Below are 21550 nucleotides of genomic sequence, written 5' to 3'. Positions count from 1 at the left end.
TACAGAACTGCTGAAGCCTGAACAATTTTATCTCTGAGACTTGGAGGAGGGGGTGTCATCCACTCTCTGAATGGCCAAGCTAATAGTGTTACAATCATCAAAGATACATTTGATGAAGCATGTTTGCTATTAATAGAAGTAAGAGCTGTAAATCATAGGCATGAATAATTAATGTACACCCACTTTGGGGATCTGGCCAAGCCAGCATCAGAATTTTCATCATCCTATTTCCAAATCCGTGAGGAATAGTGAAATGAAAGTTTATTACAACTGAAGTTGTGAAACACTTATGTATGCACCGTGTATTAGAACTTTAAGCCTCAATAGTGGACACATAAACAACACCAGTGTCTAAAGTGTATTGGCGTTTTCAATCATGGATTATGACTTCATACCTGCACATCTTCAAATATTATGTCATTTTACAATATCCTGCCTTACGTTAATGGAAAAATAAAAAGTGTATAAAACTACCATTTTAGAAATCAGAATGAAGTCCTACCAAAGATGATGTTACAGTGACAAGGGAAGTTCTCTGATGGGGCTTGTTGCCAGTAAAAAATAGCTGTTAAGAACAACGTCAAGAATAATAACAATAATTTGGATGATTTGGCAGGTTTCACAATTGTTGCGACAATGACTAGAAAGGAAACAGATATAGTCTTTTGATGACGGCACACGTCGGGAAGCAAAGAAAAATAGGATAATCTGAAATGAACAGTTCTGATATTTCCATGTGAAAATTGATAGATAAACAAAAAAAGGACAGAAAGAGTATCTTCCATAGATGATGACATCTGATGTACACATGCTGCTGTTAATCGCTCGCTGATAACATAATTCAGTGTAACAGCTCGCAAATACCTTTTTTATATCAAATGATTTGTCCTAATCCTCTCAATGACATGTCAATATTGCAGACAATATCAACTGATCTCATTGTTTGTAGTTTCAATTTCCAAATTCAGCAGCAAGGGTTACTGTGTATTCACTCATCGTGTCACACCATTGTCACTCATTTTAAAATTCCTTCTTCATCTCAACATTATGTTAAAAACAATAATGATAGAATATATGATATCGAGGAAAGATTGCTCATATCATGGTATGACTACAGAATTATGCATGTAGTTTTAACATTTCAAAGGTTCACACAAGATAGTTGGGAGGCCTTGGAGTGTGTGCACCTGTTTCCATGGTAACCTGTCAATTGGTTGTTTCATGTCCTTGATTGATTTTATCTGGTTCAGGAAAGATTGATGTGGCGTTTGTGTTGGAACAAAGTCAGCTTCACTGTTCTATAGTAGACTGTATGGTTGTTTGGGGACAAGATGGAAACTCAGATAAATTCCTTTTTAGGAAGCTCCACTTGATATGAAAGCTAAAAAGACAGAATCCTTGAGTTGCCTGATGTGTACGTGCCATAAAAATGACCTATTTTCGGGTTGTTGAAATTAAGCTTACAGTGTGTTCAGTTTGTAATGATAATTTAGAAGATATAAACTAAGAGTAGCCATTATCATTGAGGATCAGCAAAGCTAGGACTACAGGTAATTCAACGATCCAATGCAGTATTATTATTCTGTATGCAGTCTCAGTCTGCAAATGGATTTATTTTCCAGAAAAAAATATCTTCGACATTAATTCTGGTGTGCATAGAAACTGTCATAATGTTAGCGCTGTTATGAGACAGCAATCTCTGCTTTTGAAAAACAAACCCATCTCCCCATCTCCTATTAAAACCTTCCATTTCAAAAGACAACAGCAACCCCACCCCCACCATCCCTATAGTATTAAACCTTTGAGCACTGTAATTTTTTTCCCAAAAATATCAGGGCAACATTTTACCAACTTTTACAAATTTTCCTGTAATTTTTTCCATGATTTTGGACTAAATGGACATAAATTTTCATGGGCTACACTTTTTGACCAAAATTTTGGGAAAATCAGAAAAAATTGTCTACATCTGAAAGAAATTGTTGGCATTATATTGTATAAAGGCAACAAAAATCAACTTTGGCACTTAAAGGGTTAGAAGAGGCAATTATGTTTGAACCAAGTCTCAGACATACAACAATGCTCTGTCAAAGAACAGTGTCTTTTGGCCACTGCATTAATTATAAGTTTTACACAATTTTTTAATACAATTATGATACAGGTGCAGGAACTTGTGCAGGAGAGCATACCCTCTTCCAATTTTTAACATATACATAATGCAACCCAACAGAAAATTTCAAAAACTTCCATGTTTACCATAGCATACATCTATTCACTGAATTTGAATCAAATGAAGAGACTATGAGTATGATTTGAAAACTGAAGAATGTTGAAATCTAAGTGCACAGAATTTAAACACCGACTGTGTCTGTCCTTGTAAAAACTATGGTAACAGGTAAAAATAACAAGACATTGCAATCATTATGAAGGTAGGAAAATAAGTGTGTCCACAGAATGTACTTGAAAACGTAATATAAAATATACTGCCAGATGAAAGCTCTGATGCTATGCTTTCAAGTCAAACTTTCGCTATTCTAGAATAACTCTAAATAATTTATACTTTGTTAAAGTTTTATCAAGTCCAAAATGTGTAGCATTACGTCATTTAACTTTTAATAGCAGGAGAGACACTCAGTTTTTTCCCAATGTCATTCTTGATACACAAAATGACACTAAAATTGAAGCTTTTACAACTATTAATCAACGGTTGGGCTGATTCACAGTTCAATATCCTACAACTGTCAATCACTTGATCTCCATGTCAACAGTAATGGTAAACATTACATGTTTGCAGTTATACTACTCTGTTGAGCACTTGCATTGATGTTACTTTGTGAGTTTATGACTCAGAAAAGCATTTTGTATGACCTTGAATTATTGTGTGATATACCCTCCTGGTCTCACATTCCTGGTGAAACTCACCATCATCAGGACTGGATTGACAACCACTCAGGAATACATACGCACACTCATTAACCCTATCTGTGGGGTCATGAGATTAAGATAGCATCAAAACATCAGATAGTCTCAGCAAATATACCCAATGGGCTGTAACAAGATAAGCATGCGTTCTGAAACAGTTTGCATTGCAACGTCTCGATAAAGTATCTTTACCTTTCGGAAATTAAATATCATGTTTTAAGTTCATATGGACCTGTTTCAAAACACTTCTCAGTATATTGTACAGCACATAACTTGAAACTTGGGAATTAAACCAACAAACAACATATGAAGATGCCATAAAGGTAACACAAATTTTAAATTGAGGGAACTACACAATAGAAATGGAAAATATTTTACACAATACTTCTTATAAATTTATTGCTTCAACAAAGTGTGACCTTGTACTCTGAGAACATTACATTAATTGACAAAGACCATTGCCATTTCATGGAACCACCATCACTGATAATTAACAATTAGACCTTGAACTTCTGGTAAAACACAGCTCCAGTTATCCACCATTTATATCTTAACATTTTCTCCATCATGGATAATATGTGACGTGTATACATAATTTGAAAGTATGACACCCATACATTAGAAAGTAGTGTCCATGAACTTGTATCTTGTGACTGTGAACTTCGGGAGGTAAATGATAAAGCTGCATGCGCAGAAACCATTACTACATCTGCTGCTTATGCTGCATCTGGGAGATAAGCTAGCTGAGTAGTCATCCCACAGAGCGCTACAAATGTCAAGTTGAATTGCAAATGGGAGCTGGAACTGAGCATACTGAGTTATTGACAATGAAAATATCAGAATGATCAGATTCTTTCATTACCAATATAGAATTTAACTGTGTTCCTGAAATAAACTTCTTGGTGGCAGTTATCTTGATGGCCTTTTTCTTGAAAGAAGTATTTCAGAATTCTATTAAATACTCAGAATATTCGCTTTGCAAGTATATTAAAACTCAGCTTTAATCGTTTTTGTATTTTTTCTCTGCTTTGATATTAAGTTATAAAGTGTAGATTTTACTGGGTATAGAGTTTTTACAGCTTGTAGTGCCATTAACATTTCCGAAAGAATGAAAGTGCAAAGTCAAAAAAGGTACTTATATGCAATAATATGCAATATTTTCTTGGTTGTAAACAGTTCATCTCAGAAATACAAATCAGTACAAGCATAACCATAACCATACAAACATAAACAAATTCAAATGTCAACAGGAGCAGATTGCATTCTCTGAAGTGTATTTACATCCACCTGATGACAAATAAGCCAGGCTATCCAAATAACAGTATTGCTCCTCTATTTCCCACTCACCTCTCTGTGAAATGTTAACGGTAACTGAAATGTAAATTGTCCATGAACTCATCAATCAACGTCAAAAATTACATCTTGTCTCTGCCATTTGACACTGAGTGCATGGCTTCACATATCCGCAAACCTTTGCCAACTTCTTTCAAAGTGTGAATTAGGGGCCGCAAACCTTTGCCAACTTCTTTCAAAGTGTGAATTAGGGGAGATCAGTGTGAGATGGCTGTGTCAGTGGAGAGATAGCCGGATGACTGACACTTTGAACTTTGCTCTGTGCTATGCGAGCTGTAGGCACACTGTAATCTGCAAGCTGTATCATTTCATCTTGTTGATACCATACTCTGATGGATTTCACAGGTGATGACACGAGCAAGACGTAAGACACAGGCAAGAAAGATACAAGCAAGGATGTATGACGTCACACACCAGGCCTTCACCTTGAACTCAATGCTTGGACTTCCCTCATCCCTGATTTAATTATACACAGCACAAATGTTACTATTCAACTCTTTGTAACTACCATTTCTGAGAGCCATGGAATACTTTTCCTGGCATCTTTAACACTAAAGGAAGTGCAATTTGATTCTGGGATTGAACTTGCTGGAGCAGTCGCTGGCTTGCTGTCTGGTTAAATTTTACATTTGAAGCTAGCTGTAAGAGCTAGAGTTTAGACTGACATCTGACGTTGGCCAGAAGATAACAGCACTGTGGCCAGTAGCTGTTTAAGAGGGTCTACATATGACTGTTTGTGATGTTATCAACAAAGTTAAGTAATCTCTCATCAGTGTAGTGCACACTGAGCAAAGTGAGGCAATATAACTTGATATTATAGGTAACATTGGCAACTAGTACATTCAATTCCCGGCAGAGAGAAGAAAAACTGCCACACCTCAGTGCCGAGACTATGTTTCTGCATCTATTACATCCGAAGGACATATGTGCCTCAGGGGATGATAAACTGACGTTTCAAAGAGGATTACATGTTATATCAAAATGACAAACAATTCGGTGAAACTTGCCACTCTCTTTGGATTTAATAAAGGTCAATATGTGTCATTTCACTCGTCAATTCTGCCTAGGGGATGTTGCGGAACAAAAGCATAATTTAATCTGGTTGTCAAAATTACTCATGATGAGACGAGGTGAAGATTAAATAACACATTCATTGTTGATCAGTGTTCAATCAATGACAAATACAATAAGATCAACAGTGTTTTAATTCCCTGGGAATTTCAAAGAAGTTTGTCACACTTAGTAGTTCAGATTCATCACATCCAGTTATTCATCAAATCCTATTTGTGCCGATAAATTATACTTTAAACTAAATTAAAATTTCTTTTCTATGATGTATACACATGTGTAAGTTGACAATACTTTAAATGTGTACAATCTGGAACTCTAAATGGTAGTCTTATCTCCCATGGGTCAAAGGTCATAGGTACCCTGTACTGTATGATTTTAATAAACCTCAATTTCAAGATCGTCTAATGCAGTACGTGCAAACAGGAAAAATCTTCATAAGATGAATGGTTTACAATGGCTTCTGTTACAAGAACACCTGCCTTTACTCCAGAAGTTGATATCAATTAATGGCTGTAAAGTTATTGATATTATCAAATGCAATCTGATCTCAATAAATGGTGATTGTCTCAAAATTTCTCAGAGGCATAATCCATAGCTTGCATGTGTGTGTATTCGACCATGGTAAGACAGATTTTTTTAATTCTTTACGAGGAATCACCTTTAAATATTTGCAAAATTATCCATTAATTTGATGATAAAATTCACTGAGATGACAGCACTGCTGTTTTAACAACATCAACATAGACAGTGTTGTATTGTACCTGTTCAGAAAGAATTTCGCATCTTAAAAATAAAAAAAATAAGTCCAGCATCTACTTTGGTTACAGGCCATACTATCAAATGTTGCAGCCTAGAGTTCTATGTTATATGCTACAGTATCATGACACCTGTACCTTTCTTAAATCAGACAAATAACCACCTGCTCCTAGGGAAACAGTTTCCCTATTAAAAATTGATATCCATGTTTATCTCTTCTATATTACTGACCTGGAGTTCACGCACAAAAACCTTTACTGAATCGCTATGTTTTGTAGGCTATCATTAAACAACAGTGGAATGAGAGAAAGTTTATTGACCTTGTTACCATTAGTTTGTTAAATTTCATGAATTTTTCTAAAAACAGCTCGAGGTTAAAGTATTTGTAAAAATGTCGGTAATTCAAAATCCTGGACCTCCCCCACATAACAGTTAAGGTATCTCGTATAGGCACAACACAAATGGAACAAGTAAATTTCATGTACTCCGACCGTATGCTACCAGGACTCGGTTCGCATCTGCCTAATGTGAAACTGTTTTGTCGTTGGTGAACATTCTTAATATACCGGTGCATAGGACCAAAAAGCAAAGCTCTGAAAAATGGTATCCAATTAGTGAGAACAGAATGTACTCATTTGAATCCATATGATCATAGTTCCATATGGTACAATTTCATGACACAAGATAAGCAAATTGGTGCAAAATTTTGGCCGTACTGGATCTGTCATCACTAGGGATTTATGGATGACCAGTTTATGTGCATTCACAAATAGGGGGAATTAATGGGGGGCTTTGAACATATCAGGGGTGTGTTTATTAGAAGGGATTTGGGGACTTAAAGGGAAGTACTCAAAAGGTCTCTGATTGATATGAAATAAGTGTTGGGTTGTCCATTTATAGCTGTAACTTTAACTAATTTTTTGGTGGTTTTGTCGTGTGTCTACTGAAGCATGATGAAAAATCTAGTTTTTAATTTTATCAACCTTACATGTATAGTCAGCACTGCTATTGTTTAAAATTGAATTCAAGTCCGGACTAGAATTCATTTGTCATCAATAACAATGATTACGGTCTTTACACACATACAGAGAGAGAATTTTGCCAAACAGTAGAGAGTAGAACAAGAAACTGCAGTTGATACACACAACAAAAGGTAATAAAAAATTGGCCAAAAGGTACAGCTAATGTCCCTTTTTATGAAATTATGTTAATTATGTTGTTTTTTCTGACAGGTGAGGGAAGTCATCCTGTTTCCAAACCTTTTTTATGTGATCTCTGTTTTTCTGTTTTACAAGGTGAAATTTTCCTGTCAGAGAAAATATGTCAAAACAGCACCCTCCTCCTCATTTTTTGGATGCCCCCTCCTCCGAAGTGTTTGTGAATGCAGCCTAAAGGGATTACACCTTGCTAAATTGCAGAATTCATATTTTGCAAAAGTAGAGGATGGTATCTTGTCCAACAAGAAAGTGACAAAATACGGCAGTAAAGCTACAAAAACATAGTTGTTACAATATGACGCAATTTATCAGAACTGGCGACTGTCCCTATCCCAATTACCAGCTGTACAAGACTTTACAGGCAGTGAACACATCATACACAAAGTTGTGTTAGATTAAATGATACAATTAGAGTATAGAATGATGTGAATGTGGACTGGTATACTGCTAAAATTACAACTGTCTCGCTGTGATCATATAATATAACCTGTAGATAAAACTAAGTGGATAATATTTGATGAGTAGTTTAACACAGTATTAAATTAAATAAATTAAAATGCTAGGTTTTGGTTTTATTTTGATGATGATGATCAGCTGTTTAAAGTATGATGTCCCTTGCAAGATTTACACTAAATGACCAGTGAGAAAAAAAGGCAACGCCATCACTCCCAACATTGTACTTTGTGCGTGAAGAGTAAAGGCTTTGTCTAATTTCCTATATTTTCAATAATGTGAGCGCGGTGAAATAGTTCAAATGTCTGCCATTTCCTACGTTATGAATAACACACAGACATAATGAAATAACAAAGCAAAATGAAAGAATTAAATAATTATGATGGGGGACTTCTATTTCAGTATGATGGAGTTTTTAATTAGCTTGTCATTCATGTCTAAAAGCCTTACTTGTCACAAGCATGTGTAAATACGGTGTATGGTTGACAAAATGCTTTACATGCTGTACTTCTAAATAATGGCACAGCTCTTGGGATGGAAATTTTTAAAGATGCACCACCATGCATGTTTTTAGTTCCTTTAATAGCGAGAGGTTTTCTCCTACCAGTGAGCAACGGAAATGTCAGTCTTTCTCTTGTCAACTTTGCAAAAAAAATTTGCAGGAGCAATGAGAAATATAGTGACATCTCCAAGTTGTGTGAAATTCTAGAGCTGGGAGTTGAGTTTTGCCATTTGTGATGATGCAATCACCTCCACTTATGAGACAATGAAATATAAATGATGTGCAAATACATGATCCTGTAAGTAATGCGGGGAGGTCCAAACACAGCATGGGAAGGGGAAGGGAAAAACAAAATACGGCAGGGCGTGAGCAGTAGGTAGCTTTTTTCAAGGGAAGAGGGACAGTGGAGGATTTTGTGACAGGGAATGAAGATAGAGGTGAAAATGGTGGGCAGGAGGGGACACTTTGCAAATCACGGGGAGAGCAGTTGAAACTAATTTCACTTCCTGAACATTGAATTTTTGTACAGAAAACGTCACAATAGAAAACTTGTATCTCCAAAGATCTCCTGTGTCAATGTCTAGATATCAGGTGGCTGGATGCCCCCTGCATTGCATTGCAATTCAAATGCATTTGACAGGGTTCATATCTCACTTTGTGGATCAATATTCGTTACATTCAAAGAAAGACACATATTAAATTAAGGGAAGCATTTAAAATCATATCTCTCTCAATTTCTGATGCATTGATCAAAGCTGTACTTCCCTAGTTTTGATTGCATAATGCAAACACAGAACCTGAACGTCTGTGTTAATATGCCTGCCAAACATCTGCCAGGGTCCAATGGTAATTTTTTTTAATTCCAATAGACATTTGAAATTACGGTAAGCTTTATTTGTCATGCATGATTCCAATTCAATCATCGGATTTAGTCACAGACATACATCATCTCAATATTTCCATCTTTTGGACACTTTCCTTGTTGACTCAAGTTATTCAGCCGTATAAACCATCAATACAAGCTATTTTGGTCCATAAATTAACTCAGAGAATTACAACCATTTACATTCATTTATCACAGCACAGTTACATAATAGCTTTTTAGACTAATTGTTCCATCTTTCCATACTATGGTGAAGTGAGAAGAGATGTACCATTTTGAATTAATAGCTGCCTGTCTCAACCATGGGTCCTCCAGTAGACTTGAGGTCTTGTATCAAATATTACACCCTGATTTCATACATCTAGAGTAATTGTTATTTCCAACACCTTCTTGAAATTTCTTGGAATAATAAATATTTGCTTCTGCTATTTTATTCACATCTATTTAAAATATGATTATAAATAGTTCTGTGGAAATTTTTTTTCCCCAGGTAGATATGTAAATGAATAACTTGAAACCAAATTGATATGTCAAAATGTCACACGGGAAAGTCAATAGAAGCCTAGCATAAAAAACTGTTACTTCATGACATCTATATAGATGGCTTGGATGAATTGCGCATAGAAAGTCACCTTGAGCGATGGAAGGCAAATTCCTCTTTTGAAAAATGGGAGTAATTTGTGCTGTACTGTAGGAGTGATATTGTATGGATATGCTGCATTCAAAAATAATACAGACGACAAACTGACAGCTGTTAGGTTGCAGCCAATAGTATGTAGCAGGATTATGCATGTGTGAGTATATCCAGATGCATTTTACCGAGCAAAAAAGAGCAAATCAGGATAGAGTGACATCCAACAACCAATGAAGAGGATGAGTTCTAGAATCTTTTAAGAAGACAGAGAAAATAAATCAAGAAAGAAGAGCTGTAGCCAATTTGAAAGTTGATATCCAGAATAAAGTCAATTTGACAGCCCATGCTCACAATTTCCTGATAACTTTGAAAGGTATTTTCTGTTTGATACCACATGAAAATAAGTGAATAATTGGTGAGTTCTTCTGCAAACATATGCAATGGGTAAAGGTGATCATAGCGATGCAAACTGACTTTGTTTTGGTCCATATTGAGTTCTTGTCGACTTTTTTTTTTTTTTTGCACATAGAGACATTACCAACGCATTTATAAAATTGAGGATACATATCAAAATATTACCTGGCATCTATTCTCTTCCGTCTTGGGTAAATCAAACTGGAAGATACAGGCTTTGTGTCATCAAATTTTTTACAAATTTCCTGAAGCGTCATACTCAGTGTCATGCATGAGAAAATATATGCTATCAGTATATCCTAAAAAGCAGCAATTGACTATGAAACTTGTCCATTTCCACGTTGAAGAAGCTAACTACAATATTCAGTATTCGACAATTCCGTGCACCATTTACTTCAAGGAGCTTTTTAAAAGGGAGCATACAACTTCTGTCATGCTGCCCTGCATTTTATATAATTTCGACACAAAGTTATCGAGGCTTTTGAACATTGGAGCCATCAAATGACAATATCTTTGCCTGAACAAATTTTGTGATAACACATCGCAGGTCAGCTTTTGGATAGTTTTTGTTAAACTGTAAATGGCTTTGAAACGGAGACAATTTTCAAGAGTTAGACATTACAAAGAAGGAGGAGACACGATATATCAAGTTACAACAAAACAAGTTTGAGAAAAGAGAATACTAGTAATTCAAAATACATCAATTGTAAACAAAAGAGAGAATTAGAATTTTTAATTATGATGTTACATGCAAGTTTTAGACTACAGGTAAATCATCTGAGAACACTTAAATTCATGGAAGATTTTGTGAATCCATACCTGCATCAACCGTTCAGCAGCTTTCTTCTTAGCAACAAATGCTGTACCACTGGCATTCTTAGCAATTTGAATTTTGGCCAGTCTTGCTTTCTGCAAAAATATGAAAAAGAATAAAGGAGATATTTCAGTAATTTTTTTCACATAAACAAAATAGATATATTATAAGATTTGCTTTCAAAAAAAGATCAGCAAGTTTAATATGAAGTTACGATGAATTTTTGATGTGAAATCATGCAAATTTTCATGGAAAAAAGAATATTTAGGTATCTACTAGCAGAATATATTTTTATTCATTATATTTTTATTCATTCATGAAAAGTCAATGCAATTTAGCTATAATTTGTGGACCTTTCATCTATATTTTTTTCAAGTAATACATATTGCAATATAGATAATATTTATGATTTGACCTTTTTAGTTTATTCTGTTTGGATTCCTATTTCACGCGTGTTTTTTTAAAGCTGAATTTCCTACATTCCTGATTTTCGCATGGTAGCTACCGTAAATGCAAACCCCAAATACAAATATTACCCTGGTCAAAATGAGAGCGAACAAACAGCCCAGCATAATATGTGATGTCAACACTGGGGTATTTTTTTTTGGCAAACCTTACAATTCTATTTCAATGCACAATACCACCACCAACTGTTCACTTTTAAACATGGCGGAGACGACAAAAGGTTATTCTACACAGACTCAGTAAAGAAACAATTTCAAAGTGTCAAATTGAAAACCCATGCTTACATAAAATTCTGTTCACCGCAAAGATACTGTTAATGTTTTTCACCTATTCATCTGTTGACCAAATATCATACCAATCCAATGCCCGATTATTTTCACTGGGTACAAATCACAATGTTTTCATGGCTAAAGCAACAAACACCGAGCCTATAACTCTTTCCATTCTCAAAATAACTGGACTCCATTACCGGAGAATACCATCATTTTGAGAAGAGGAAATTCATGCTATTGCTGACACCGTCTCTTGTCAAAACTAAAATTAAACGTTTCAGCAGGACAACAGTTTCAGGTAATACCTGAATAATATTTATATTTCATTCTTGAATATTATTGAGGTGAATGATTTTTTTTAACAGAATCATATCTTTTACAAAACTGCCTTTATAATGAATGTTTATATTGCTGTAGTATAAAATGGACAGATCTTCATTTCAAAATCACAGGACTGTCCCGCGGTGAGGTCTGTAGTATTAGTATTGGTCTCATGTATTTTAATATAAACTATGTGTTATGAGGCAACCAAGTTCATTACATACATTTGAAAAGATTGCAGCTGCAATTTGAACTGTTGAAAAAAAAGGAAAAAGCCATGCACTCTGCCTATCGCAAAAAGATACCACCACCATATTTTGGCTTCAATGCTATGTGTTTCAGTCTATTTCTATCTATATTTGCAACCGTACAATAGTTTGCATGAGCATTCTAATTCTAGATCACTGATTCAAGGACCATTTCTCCCTAACCAAGCTGTTTTAGTCACTATTTTATAATGCAACTAAATGTCACCATAGAAGACTAGGCTGATTTTTTCATTGGTCCACAACAATTGGGAAGGCACCTTTTTTTTGGCAAAACAGAGTATCAACAGGTTATAGTTTGGAAATAGATATCAGAACAAGGTGTTGCATAGCATATGGTAATACCAATTTACTAAATGTCCACTGTTCTGTAATTTTTTTCATTTTATTGTAATATTCTATACCAAGCTTGGAGGTATGGTATTACACCCTTCCACTACAGTCCCTAGTCATTTGAAACATGTATTGTACCAATATAACATGGTACAGAGAGAATTAACCATACAAGAGGCTGACACTGTTGTTGTAAGTATTATATTTACCGTTCAATGTAACACATGGAGATGTGATGAAAAGCTCTCCAATCATCCATTTTATCTGCATATACAGTTTCAATAAACCATCTGTTCACATTGTTTTGACACATGCATGACGGTTCTGTGCAAGCCAGGTTTGCCTGAGTCGAACCACTGACCAGCACACAACGGCCAGTGCCTAAACTACAAAACACAGCCAAAACCAATGCATGGCAAAAAACTGGAGAGTGCATATATCTACAAACACTTGAACTCTGACCCTAAACATATAGACACATATCGTCTATTCATCAGAGAAACTGAAGCTGCTCTAAATACATATTTCACAGTGTGAATTGATTGAAGGAATGCATTTCTCATATTATATCAAAACAATCAAAATTCCAGGCATTTTCCCTGTACTGAGTGTTATGGTCTAAATTGCCATCTACTCTCGACTACTGAAGAGATTCTTTACCTAAAAAGATACAGTAAAATACATTTTACACATGCCTAAGCCATAAATACCTATTCAAATTCTCTTTCAATTATGAGCCATAGAAGGAGACGTAATTGTTGGAATAAAATGTAAGCTTTTAATAGTTTCAATATCGCAAACAGTCAACTGGAGAGCAAAGGAGGTTGTCAACATAATCCCCACACAACACCAAAGCCTGTACTTTTCAAGTGGGTATTTCTCCTTCAATCAAAGTTATTTCAATTTTTCCTGCAAACATTTGGTTTGAGAAAATGTCTGCTTGGGGTATTGATCACTTTCCCTATTCAGCGAATGAATGACATTAAATAAACCTTTGTCGGTAAATGTACTCAGGGAGGATTTATCCACTACTTGTAGTCAACTGAATCAAGTGTTTTACACAGTGCCGATACACTTCATCCATTCTCTTACCAATAATTCCACGGAAAGCTATTTTTCAGTTCACAGATTACTCCCCACACAGTAAAAGTAATTGAATTATTCATCTCTTCATCAACAGTGCTGTTTGCAGAAAGCCTCTGCTATCTTATGATTCTCTGAATTGCACAAGTTTTGCTCAAACATGTGGATAACTGGCACAGAGATAAGAGATTATCGTTACAGTTTTAGTTCCTGCCGAGTCTCTGACATTTCAATGATTTCATCTTCTGCGACCTTATCTGCTTATTGTTATATCACAGGTTTATCAGCTAGGGTGTTGGCTTCAAGCTAATCTGCTATCTCCCATTCTTAAATTTTACCAGATTATTCCCTCCAAAATGGCCATTCCGGCACGCACCTTACAAACTGCCTATCAGGGCATAGTTGTAAAATTGATATTATCCTAATGGGGGCTGATTTCACCTCATCTATGGCCGCAGTCTTTGGCTTTTACATGTTCTGGGTGGGCCGTTTGGTTTCCAGACAGCTCTTTTACCTCAAGGAGACATCACATAGATTTGATTTATCAATTTGTACCAAAAGAGTCCACCAGACGATCCAATCCAAAAAAAAAAGAATGACCGTTCTCAAGTACTGTTACCATTCCTCCTTTCACAAGAAAATATTTAGTATCATTGGACGCTTATTTTTATCCCTTTCCAACGTCAACAATCGGAAAAATCCACTGAAATGCAGTTCATCTTAATGTTCAGCTGAATGCATGTCTTTCCTTTCACTCAGAAAGTACCAAGCTATTTTGTACTCTGCAAATTGAAACAGCGCCCTCTATCAGAACCCATTCCGGACACCTGGTACCACCACTTATATAGTGGTTCAAGATTGTACTACCGATTTGTCAGTGATCTTATGTTTCTTTGTGTGTTTGTTTTTACTGTTTATTGGACCTGGTAATTTATTGCCTTGAATGATAATGATTGCTGGAATCGATTTGATGTCATATTGCCTCACACAATATTGGTCACTGAACAGAGATCTTCCACTAGCATTCAGTCTTGTTCTTGAGAAAAGAAAAAGAATTTTATTTAACTTCTGCTTTTCTCAGAAATATCTTCAAGTTCAAAGTTGATAAGGATTGCTCTATTATGACTAATGCTGTCCTTTACCTTTGTATAAACACATCAGCCAATACAGTACATCATAAAATCACTATCAGGGTACTGCGATGAAAATAATGCACAATTTCAAACTTGTCAAGGCAACTTGGGTCTGATCACAATGACCAACAACACATATTGCTCCCACTCATGCTACATTAACAAGCAAAATCTGTCTATATCAATTATGGAATTTAACGCTGAACCGGATTTATTAAATCAATATCCTAATTGTGGCACACTTAAAAAGCATAGCCTTTTTTAAAAGCCATTGTTTAAGCCCTCTGGGAGGGAGCCATGACTGTGATGGAGCCATTGGCTATATGTAATCACACAATGACATTAAATCACCAAAAGCCATTTCTATTCACATCAATTACGGCAATCCATGGTCTGTGCATTGACTTCAAGGCTAGGGACTTATTGAATCAATAATCTGGAGGTAGATCCAGATTACAACTATTTCAGAAGCCTGTAGTTTCAGGGTGTGGTGTCAATCTGAGGTGAAATTCACATCTCATGCAATCATATGCCATTTAAAAGTAATATTTTCATGCCCGGTACTTCCTTCTGTAAAGGGTATCTGAAAAGTGGCACTATAAATCCTTTCCTCCCTTGATACTTATAGTGTCCTCTAATATGCACTGCACAGTGTAATACATGATGTATTATTTCACTCATTCTAAAAGGTTGATGATTATTAATATTTGTGTGATTTTAGTACCCTAGGAAGGTAATTTGCATCAGTGTGTCAGACTCAATATTATTATAAGCAACGGTGCAAGACATGGATCTTAATTGATATGTTCACTAGTAATATAGTTCTGAAGGAGCTACTTGCATGCAGAAAAATACAGACTTTCTGGTAACCTAACTCAGAGTTCAGTTTTACCAATCATTTTTTTGAATCCACACACAAGATCTCACATCATAGGACTATCTACCAGTAATATCTAAATGAAGGAATTAAAAACATTTCTTTTGATGGACCCTTCTGTAGTTGTACAGAAAATGTACGATGTTATCGTATATTCATAGCTAGTAAATATACACATTAAAAAAGGCCTGTAGCTAGTACTTTTGCCACTTTTTGTTGTTTGTTTGTTTTGTCCATTGTAAATTCTTGTTCTACATCCTAAAGCCTGTTGAAACATCCACTATTTGTCAACAGAGCATCTATACATGTAAAATCTACTGTTATTGTTTACATTTGAATTCTAGTCAGGACAAGAATTCACTTGTCAACAATAACAATGCCATCTGAGCCCCTGGATCTGAGTATACACTGGCTGAGTTGACACACTGAGTACTATGCACTGTATCTCCACAGGCTTTTGGAGAGTAGAACAAGGAACTGCTATTGGAGTTAACAACAAAAATAGAGAAAAAAATCAGAAAAGCTACAGCTGGTGTTCCTTTACATTTGCCTATCACTGTTTTTGTGTGCAGAATAAAGAGATTATTTCAACAAATGCAATGAAAAACTTCCTCAGATGACAGAAGAGACACATTTAATGGGGTAATAAATTTTACACGTTTTCTGCAGGTGACAAATTTGATTTCTTTCTTGGAATCAGATATTTCCCCTGGCAATTTTATATATAAAACAATATAACTTCATTTATGACCTAATTCGGTGGTGTCAGAAATAGGTGTGATTGTTTGTGTGCGATCAAATAGCATTTTCCACAATTCAATATTTTACAACTGAAATACAATCCAGTTTAATCAGAGTGCATGGTACTTTTAGAATGAAATATAATCTCCACTTATTCTAGTATCCAATTGAGTCAGGGACAAACAGCCTGTATGGCAATTCTGAACTGGAAACTTATTAAGTTTTCATCTGTAAAATACTATTGATGATTTTCGATGATAAAGAGACTGTTTTTACGTGATAACATCAGTATAGATACCGTCATCCTGATGTATTATAGAGCTGTGTTGCTTGGTGACTCCATGGTAACCTAAAGGCAAAATTTCACATCCAATGGTGGCCCCTGAGTGTACAATTTTATACACACTGCGCCATTGCTACAACAAACAAAAGCTTTTGAGAAGCCTTCGTCAATAACTTATCGTTTTGATTTTGCGGGTTTTCCATAGAATGCAGTGTACACTTCCCGATCACATTCAACTCATCCAACACCACTGCCCGTTAAGATATTCTCATTTGCATATATTTGCATAATTACCTGTAATGGTAACCTCCCTATATGGAATACTCTGTTTGCGTTTTACCTGTAATTCATGGCTTATGCGGAAAATGATTAAAGATGAGTCAGAGAGTAGTACGCACGAAGCACAATGGTAGATGTAGTATTTCCTCTGGTGTTTTGTATTTAACAATAGTTGAGGTCAACTTTCCATATATGCAGCACTCACACAAACAAGTTGAAGCACCAACCATGTTCATTGGTTTGGAAGACACATGTCACTCTTAATATTCCAATTTACGATACACACCAATGTACCGTAAGCTAATTTCACAGTTTTTCAACTCAACAGTAAGATATCATATAACAGCGCTGCCATAGCAACAACAGATGAAGAAAGAAAGGGTTTGGTGATGAGTGACAAAACCTGGATGAAACGATAATAACAGCGTTGCCTACACCTATGGATTTTTATACCAATATGCTTTCTGTGTTACTGAACTGTAACCACCAGATAGTACACATCTCTGAGGCTTCTCACAGTCAACATATCCTATCTGTACCACTATCTGAGATCTAAAAGTCCCAAAACAGAAACACGGTTTTTACCAGTCACGTTCCAATTTGCAGGTTGAATCCTACTTCGCACAATTTGTGGATTATCAGTATCACGTCAGCTCTAATCAGCTCAGCACATGTTTTCAGGTAAACGACATCCACACACACGACAGCACACACATCTTATAAATCTCTCAGCTTTGTACTTGCACATGTCTTTCTGTTTAAGGATGCCGACAGCAGTACGTTTAGATTAAAATGGCTCTGTTGCCAAAAGGTATTTTATCATTACACTTGACTTAATCTCGCATGTGTATGTATCTATTCATCCTACAACAAGATAATAAGGATGTAATGATGTTGATTTTACAAACTGCAGCTGCTGCTAAGCAATTAGCTAATATTAATAAAGTTTAGAACACATTCAGGTATAGAATATTAATATCTTTAATTTCTGTCCAAATGTTTGAGTTTGCTCGTAAACTGTTTGATTTTAGACTTCAATTTGAAAATGATGTGCAAATTGCGGGGAAAGAGCTCATATCATATTCATTTTGGTTTTGCTTCATGTCGGAAAAGTTATACATGGTTTTGTTGACTGAACTGTGATTTCCGCTTTGTTGTAAAGCCTCTCACTACTTTGTATATTGCTCCCTATTTTTCACAATCACAATGTGAACAATGTGGAAGTGTCATGTTTCTCATGCTACAAATATTCAAAATTTTTAAAGTATTTGGAGTCGTATCTACAATCTGCTGGCATTCAACGGTTGAGTTTTGAAATGCCATATGAATGTTTTGGTCTGTCTGTACAAAAAAAATAAACGAATATTACATTATAAAGAATTATAAAAACTGGCAACTAGGTATTCAAGAGATAGCAAGGTTGCAAATAAAACACCATATGCACTAAAAAGTATTTCAACTTCGCCATGTACTGCTCTCAGATGAACCATGGATGTATTTGAAAACAGTACTGTACTTGTTGTATTGCCAGTTTTCTACTTTCCATCAGTTGAGAATCACTGGTACAGGGATGTATGCATGCATGCACAAACAAGTAGCAATGACTATTTAGTGATATCCTATAATAACATCACAGCGGTGGACTGTGTCAGTATTCTTGAATTGCAACTGGTGCATAAAATATCATAAGAGAGCATTCTCTCTCGATAACTCAGTATTCTATGGTTTAAAATCTGTGACAATACTGCCATGAGAAGGCGTATAAATATCCACTGCATATTGAAAGCATTACAGCATTGTATGATCTGATATGCTTCCAGCATCAAACATCAATGTCTTTCACAGCAGGAGTTTAAGTCAACCTTCTTGACAATCACCTAATCGCTGTCCTTGGCATTTGCTAATACAATTGACCCCATCCCCAAGGCCATGACTACCCACTGTGCTAGAATTGTGCTTAGATGACGGGATTGCCAGTCAGCTGTTAACTGAGTGAGCTTGCATATACACGCATGCAGTGCACAAGTGATGACACCAAATTCAACAATTCACATATATCAGAGGCCAGGATGTTCCTTCACTGCTTCGAGCTAATCAAGAAATTCTCACACTGATACAAGGTCAATGGCTTCTCTGAGTTCTGTAAAAACCTTTCTAATGACTCAATTCAATGTACAAATGCATTTCCGTTTAGCACTATACCCAGGTACACATGCATGTCACCTGCGGAGAAATGTGATTGGCCATTGGAACCAGCCTTATTTATAACTTATTGTAATGCCCATTGCAGCCTTTACACATCACATTCAAAATAAAATTGGAATTATTGCAAAGCAGCACTGTCTGTGTCTGACTGAACTGATGAGTAGATTTACTGTCATACTGGTAGTCTTAGCTGGGACTAGAGTTAATGTATATACTGCTTGCATTATAATAAATCTGCAAATCATAAATAAAACTGTCATATGAATCAGGAGTGGTGTCCTTCCAAGCTTGCAACAATATAAACTCAGGTGAGCAAGAAAAGAAACTGAAAATTCTGAGCTGGCATCCATTTAGGTCACAAAGGTCTCACTTTGCCACCTGAGGTTACTCAAGTATTTAATGAGAAAAAGAATGAAGCTTTGATCACTTTCTGAGGAGCATGGTAGTTGAGGATCAGTGTGTTCATAATTTGTTGATGAATTATGGTTTCATGTTTCAATCTTTGTTTCTTCACAAAAACATATGATTTTTTGTTGCTTTCTCTGTTACTTGGAAATTCACTGCATTTGATAGACTAGAGTGGACTGAAGCTTACATTTCTATGTTTATTGCTGAACTGACTTTTACAGACAATTTTACGCCTACAGGGATTCAGAGAGAGAAGTAATAGAGAGATAGATCACAGCAATACCATAAAGCACCACAAGCAAGTCTCTGAATCACTTCATATTTTCACTGGAGCTGGCAAGACAACAGACCTTAAATTTGAAGTGAAACTATAGTGTTTTTGTTAGCGCCGATACTCTGGTAAATTTTACCAAAGTTCCCCAGTCATTGTTCCAGAGTACATCATCAACTCTCATGGAGTACCCTTGTCTCAGGGTACAATAGAAATGTTACCTAGGTTGCTGTGCTATTTTAATATATTGCCAAAACTTACAGCAAAAACACTCAGTCTGAACTACCGTGTGCAATCGAGTTCATACATGCAGAGATTAACTCCACTGAGTTGTTGCTGAAAATTTTGAAGAACAGTTGTGCTGACCCACAATTCAACAGTGCATGCACTCATCATCAGATCTACTTGAACCATACTGCACACTCGCGATAGTGACCTTTTGTGTGAACTGTGACCTTGCATGAATATCTCATGATTGGGTCAAGCAACTCCTATGTCAGACTGATAGCAAAGGTGTTCGGTGAGGCTATAACATAAGACGAGAAAATGTGCAGATTCCTAAATAGTCTGTTATGGACTGACAGAGTTTAAAACAATTTTATAAATTTCACATCAGAAGCAGCTTTCAATCTTCATAGTCAGCGCTGTTTGTACAGAATGCTTCTTTGCATACATCCAGACTCTGACTATCGATGTCCATTAAACAGATGACATATCAATTCAAATGTAAACTACTGCACAATATTTTGATCTGCAAGTTTATAAAAATTGAGCACATTTGCACTAAATTCAATCTGTTCCTTGCAAACTGCACTCCTTCGGGAGAAAACTGATTATAAATATCTGAACACATTTTAAATAATGAAATCCTCACATGGCCAAAGTGAAATTTTTCAGAACACCTGTTTCCTGCAGTGGACATGTTTCTAAAAATACAACAGAAGATATATCATGTAAAAGTTGAAATCAACCATCTGCAATGACAGTTTCATTGTATGAATTGGTATTTAGTCATATTGATATGCTTCAAATTGATAGATACTAGGTGTATTTCAAAATCAAATGGGAGATAGTTGGAACTCTGACTTGTGACTCCATCACTGGGCATAATCAGCTCATTTTACAAACAAAATCAACTTGGCAGTTAGGAACTATGACCACTTGAGATGAGAATGATTCCTTGACGATGGCTGTAATTCCATCAACATTTCATTTTGAAAATTGTTATTACGCCTATCGTACTCTGTTATTTCATTCTACACACTTCAAATCCCAGCAAACAATACCCTGAGTTTCCTCACTAGCTTTAACTGTGGAACTCCCTCTGTACCCCCACATTATTATGCAATGCTTGCCTTATTATGTGTTATGCAAAAATAATTCTCATCTGCATGTGCAGAAAAAAGCCACTTGACTGTTAAATATGAAAGCAATATACGGAGGAAACACTTTCAAAATACTGTCAGGGAACATACGTGTAGGCTATTCAAAAAAATGTCTTGTTTTCCCTTGTTTTGTTTGGTTTTACAGGACCATGACAGAGGTAACACTATAAAAACACAAAGTTCATTTTCCCAGGTAAATGAAGGTGTATAAT

The 21550-nt window shown here is 35.8% G+C and overlaps 1 protein-coding gene across 2 annotated transcripts in view; it reads right to left on the bottom strand.

Annotated features, from left to right (window-relative positions):
• The window catches only part of LOC139134785 (potassium voltage-gated channel protein Shal-like), a 108546-nt gene that overhangs the window by 21969 nt on the left and 65027 nt on the right, over positions 1-21550 (bottom strand). Inside the window, exons 3-4 of one of the 2 annotated variants that reach the window (XM_070701842.1) lie at positions 11022-11111; positions 10368-10403 (exon numbers count right to left, since the gene is read on the bottom strand). In XM_070701842.1, coding sequence (XP_070557943.1) covers positions 10368-10403; positions 11022-11111 — 126 coding nt within the window. The remainder of the gene's footprint in view (positions 1-10367; positions 10404-11021; positions 11112-21550) is intronic. The other variant, XM_070701843.1, reaches the window with a different exon arrangement.

Source organism: Ptychodera flava, chromosome 6 (genome assembly GCF_041260155.1).
Source record: "Ptychodera flava strain L36383 chromosome 6, AS_Pfla_20210202, whole genome shotgun sequence".
Taxonomy (NCBI): Eukaryota; Metazoa; Hemichordata; class Enteropneusta; family Ptychoderidae; genus Ptychodera; species Ptychodera flava.
Note: the sequence above shows the minus strand (reverse complement) of the source record. Positions and strands in the feature narration are given on the sequence as shown.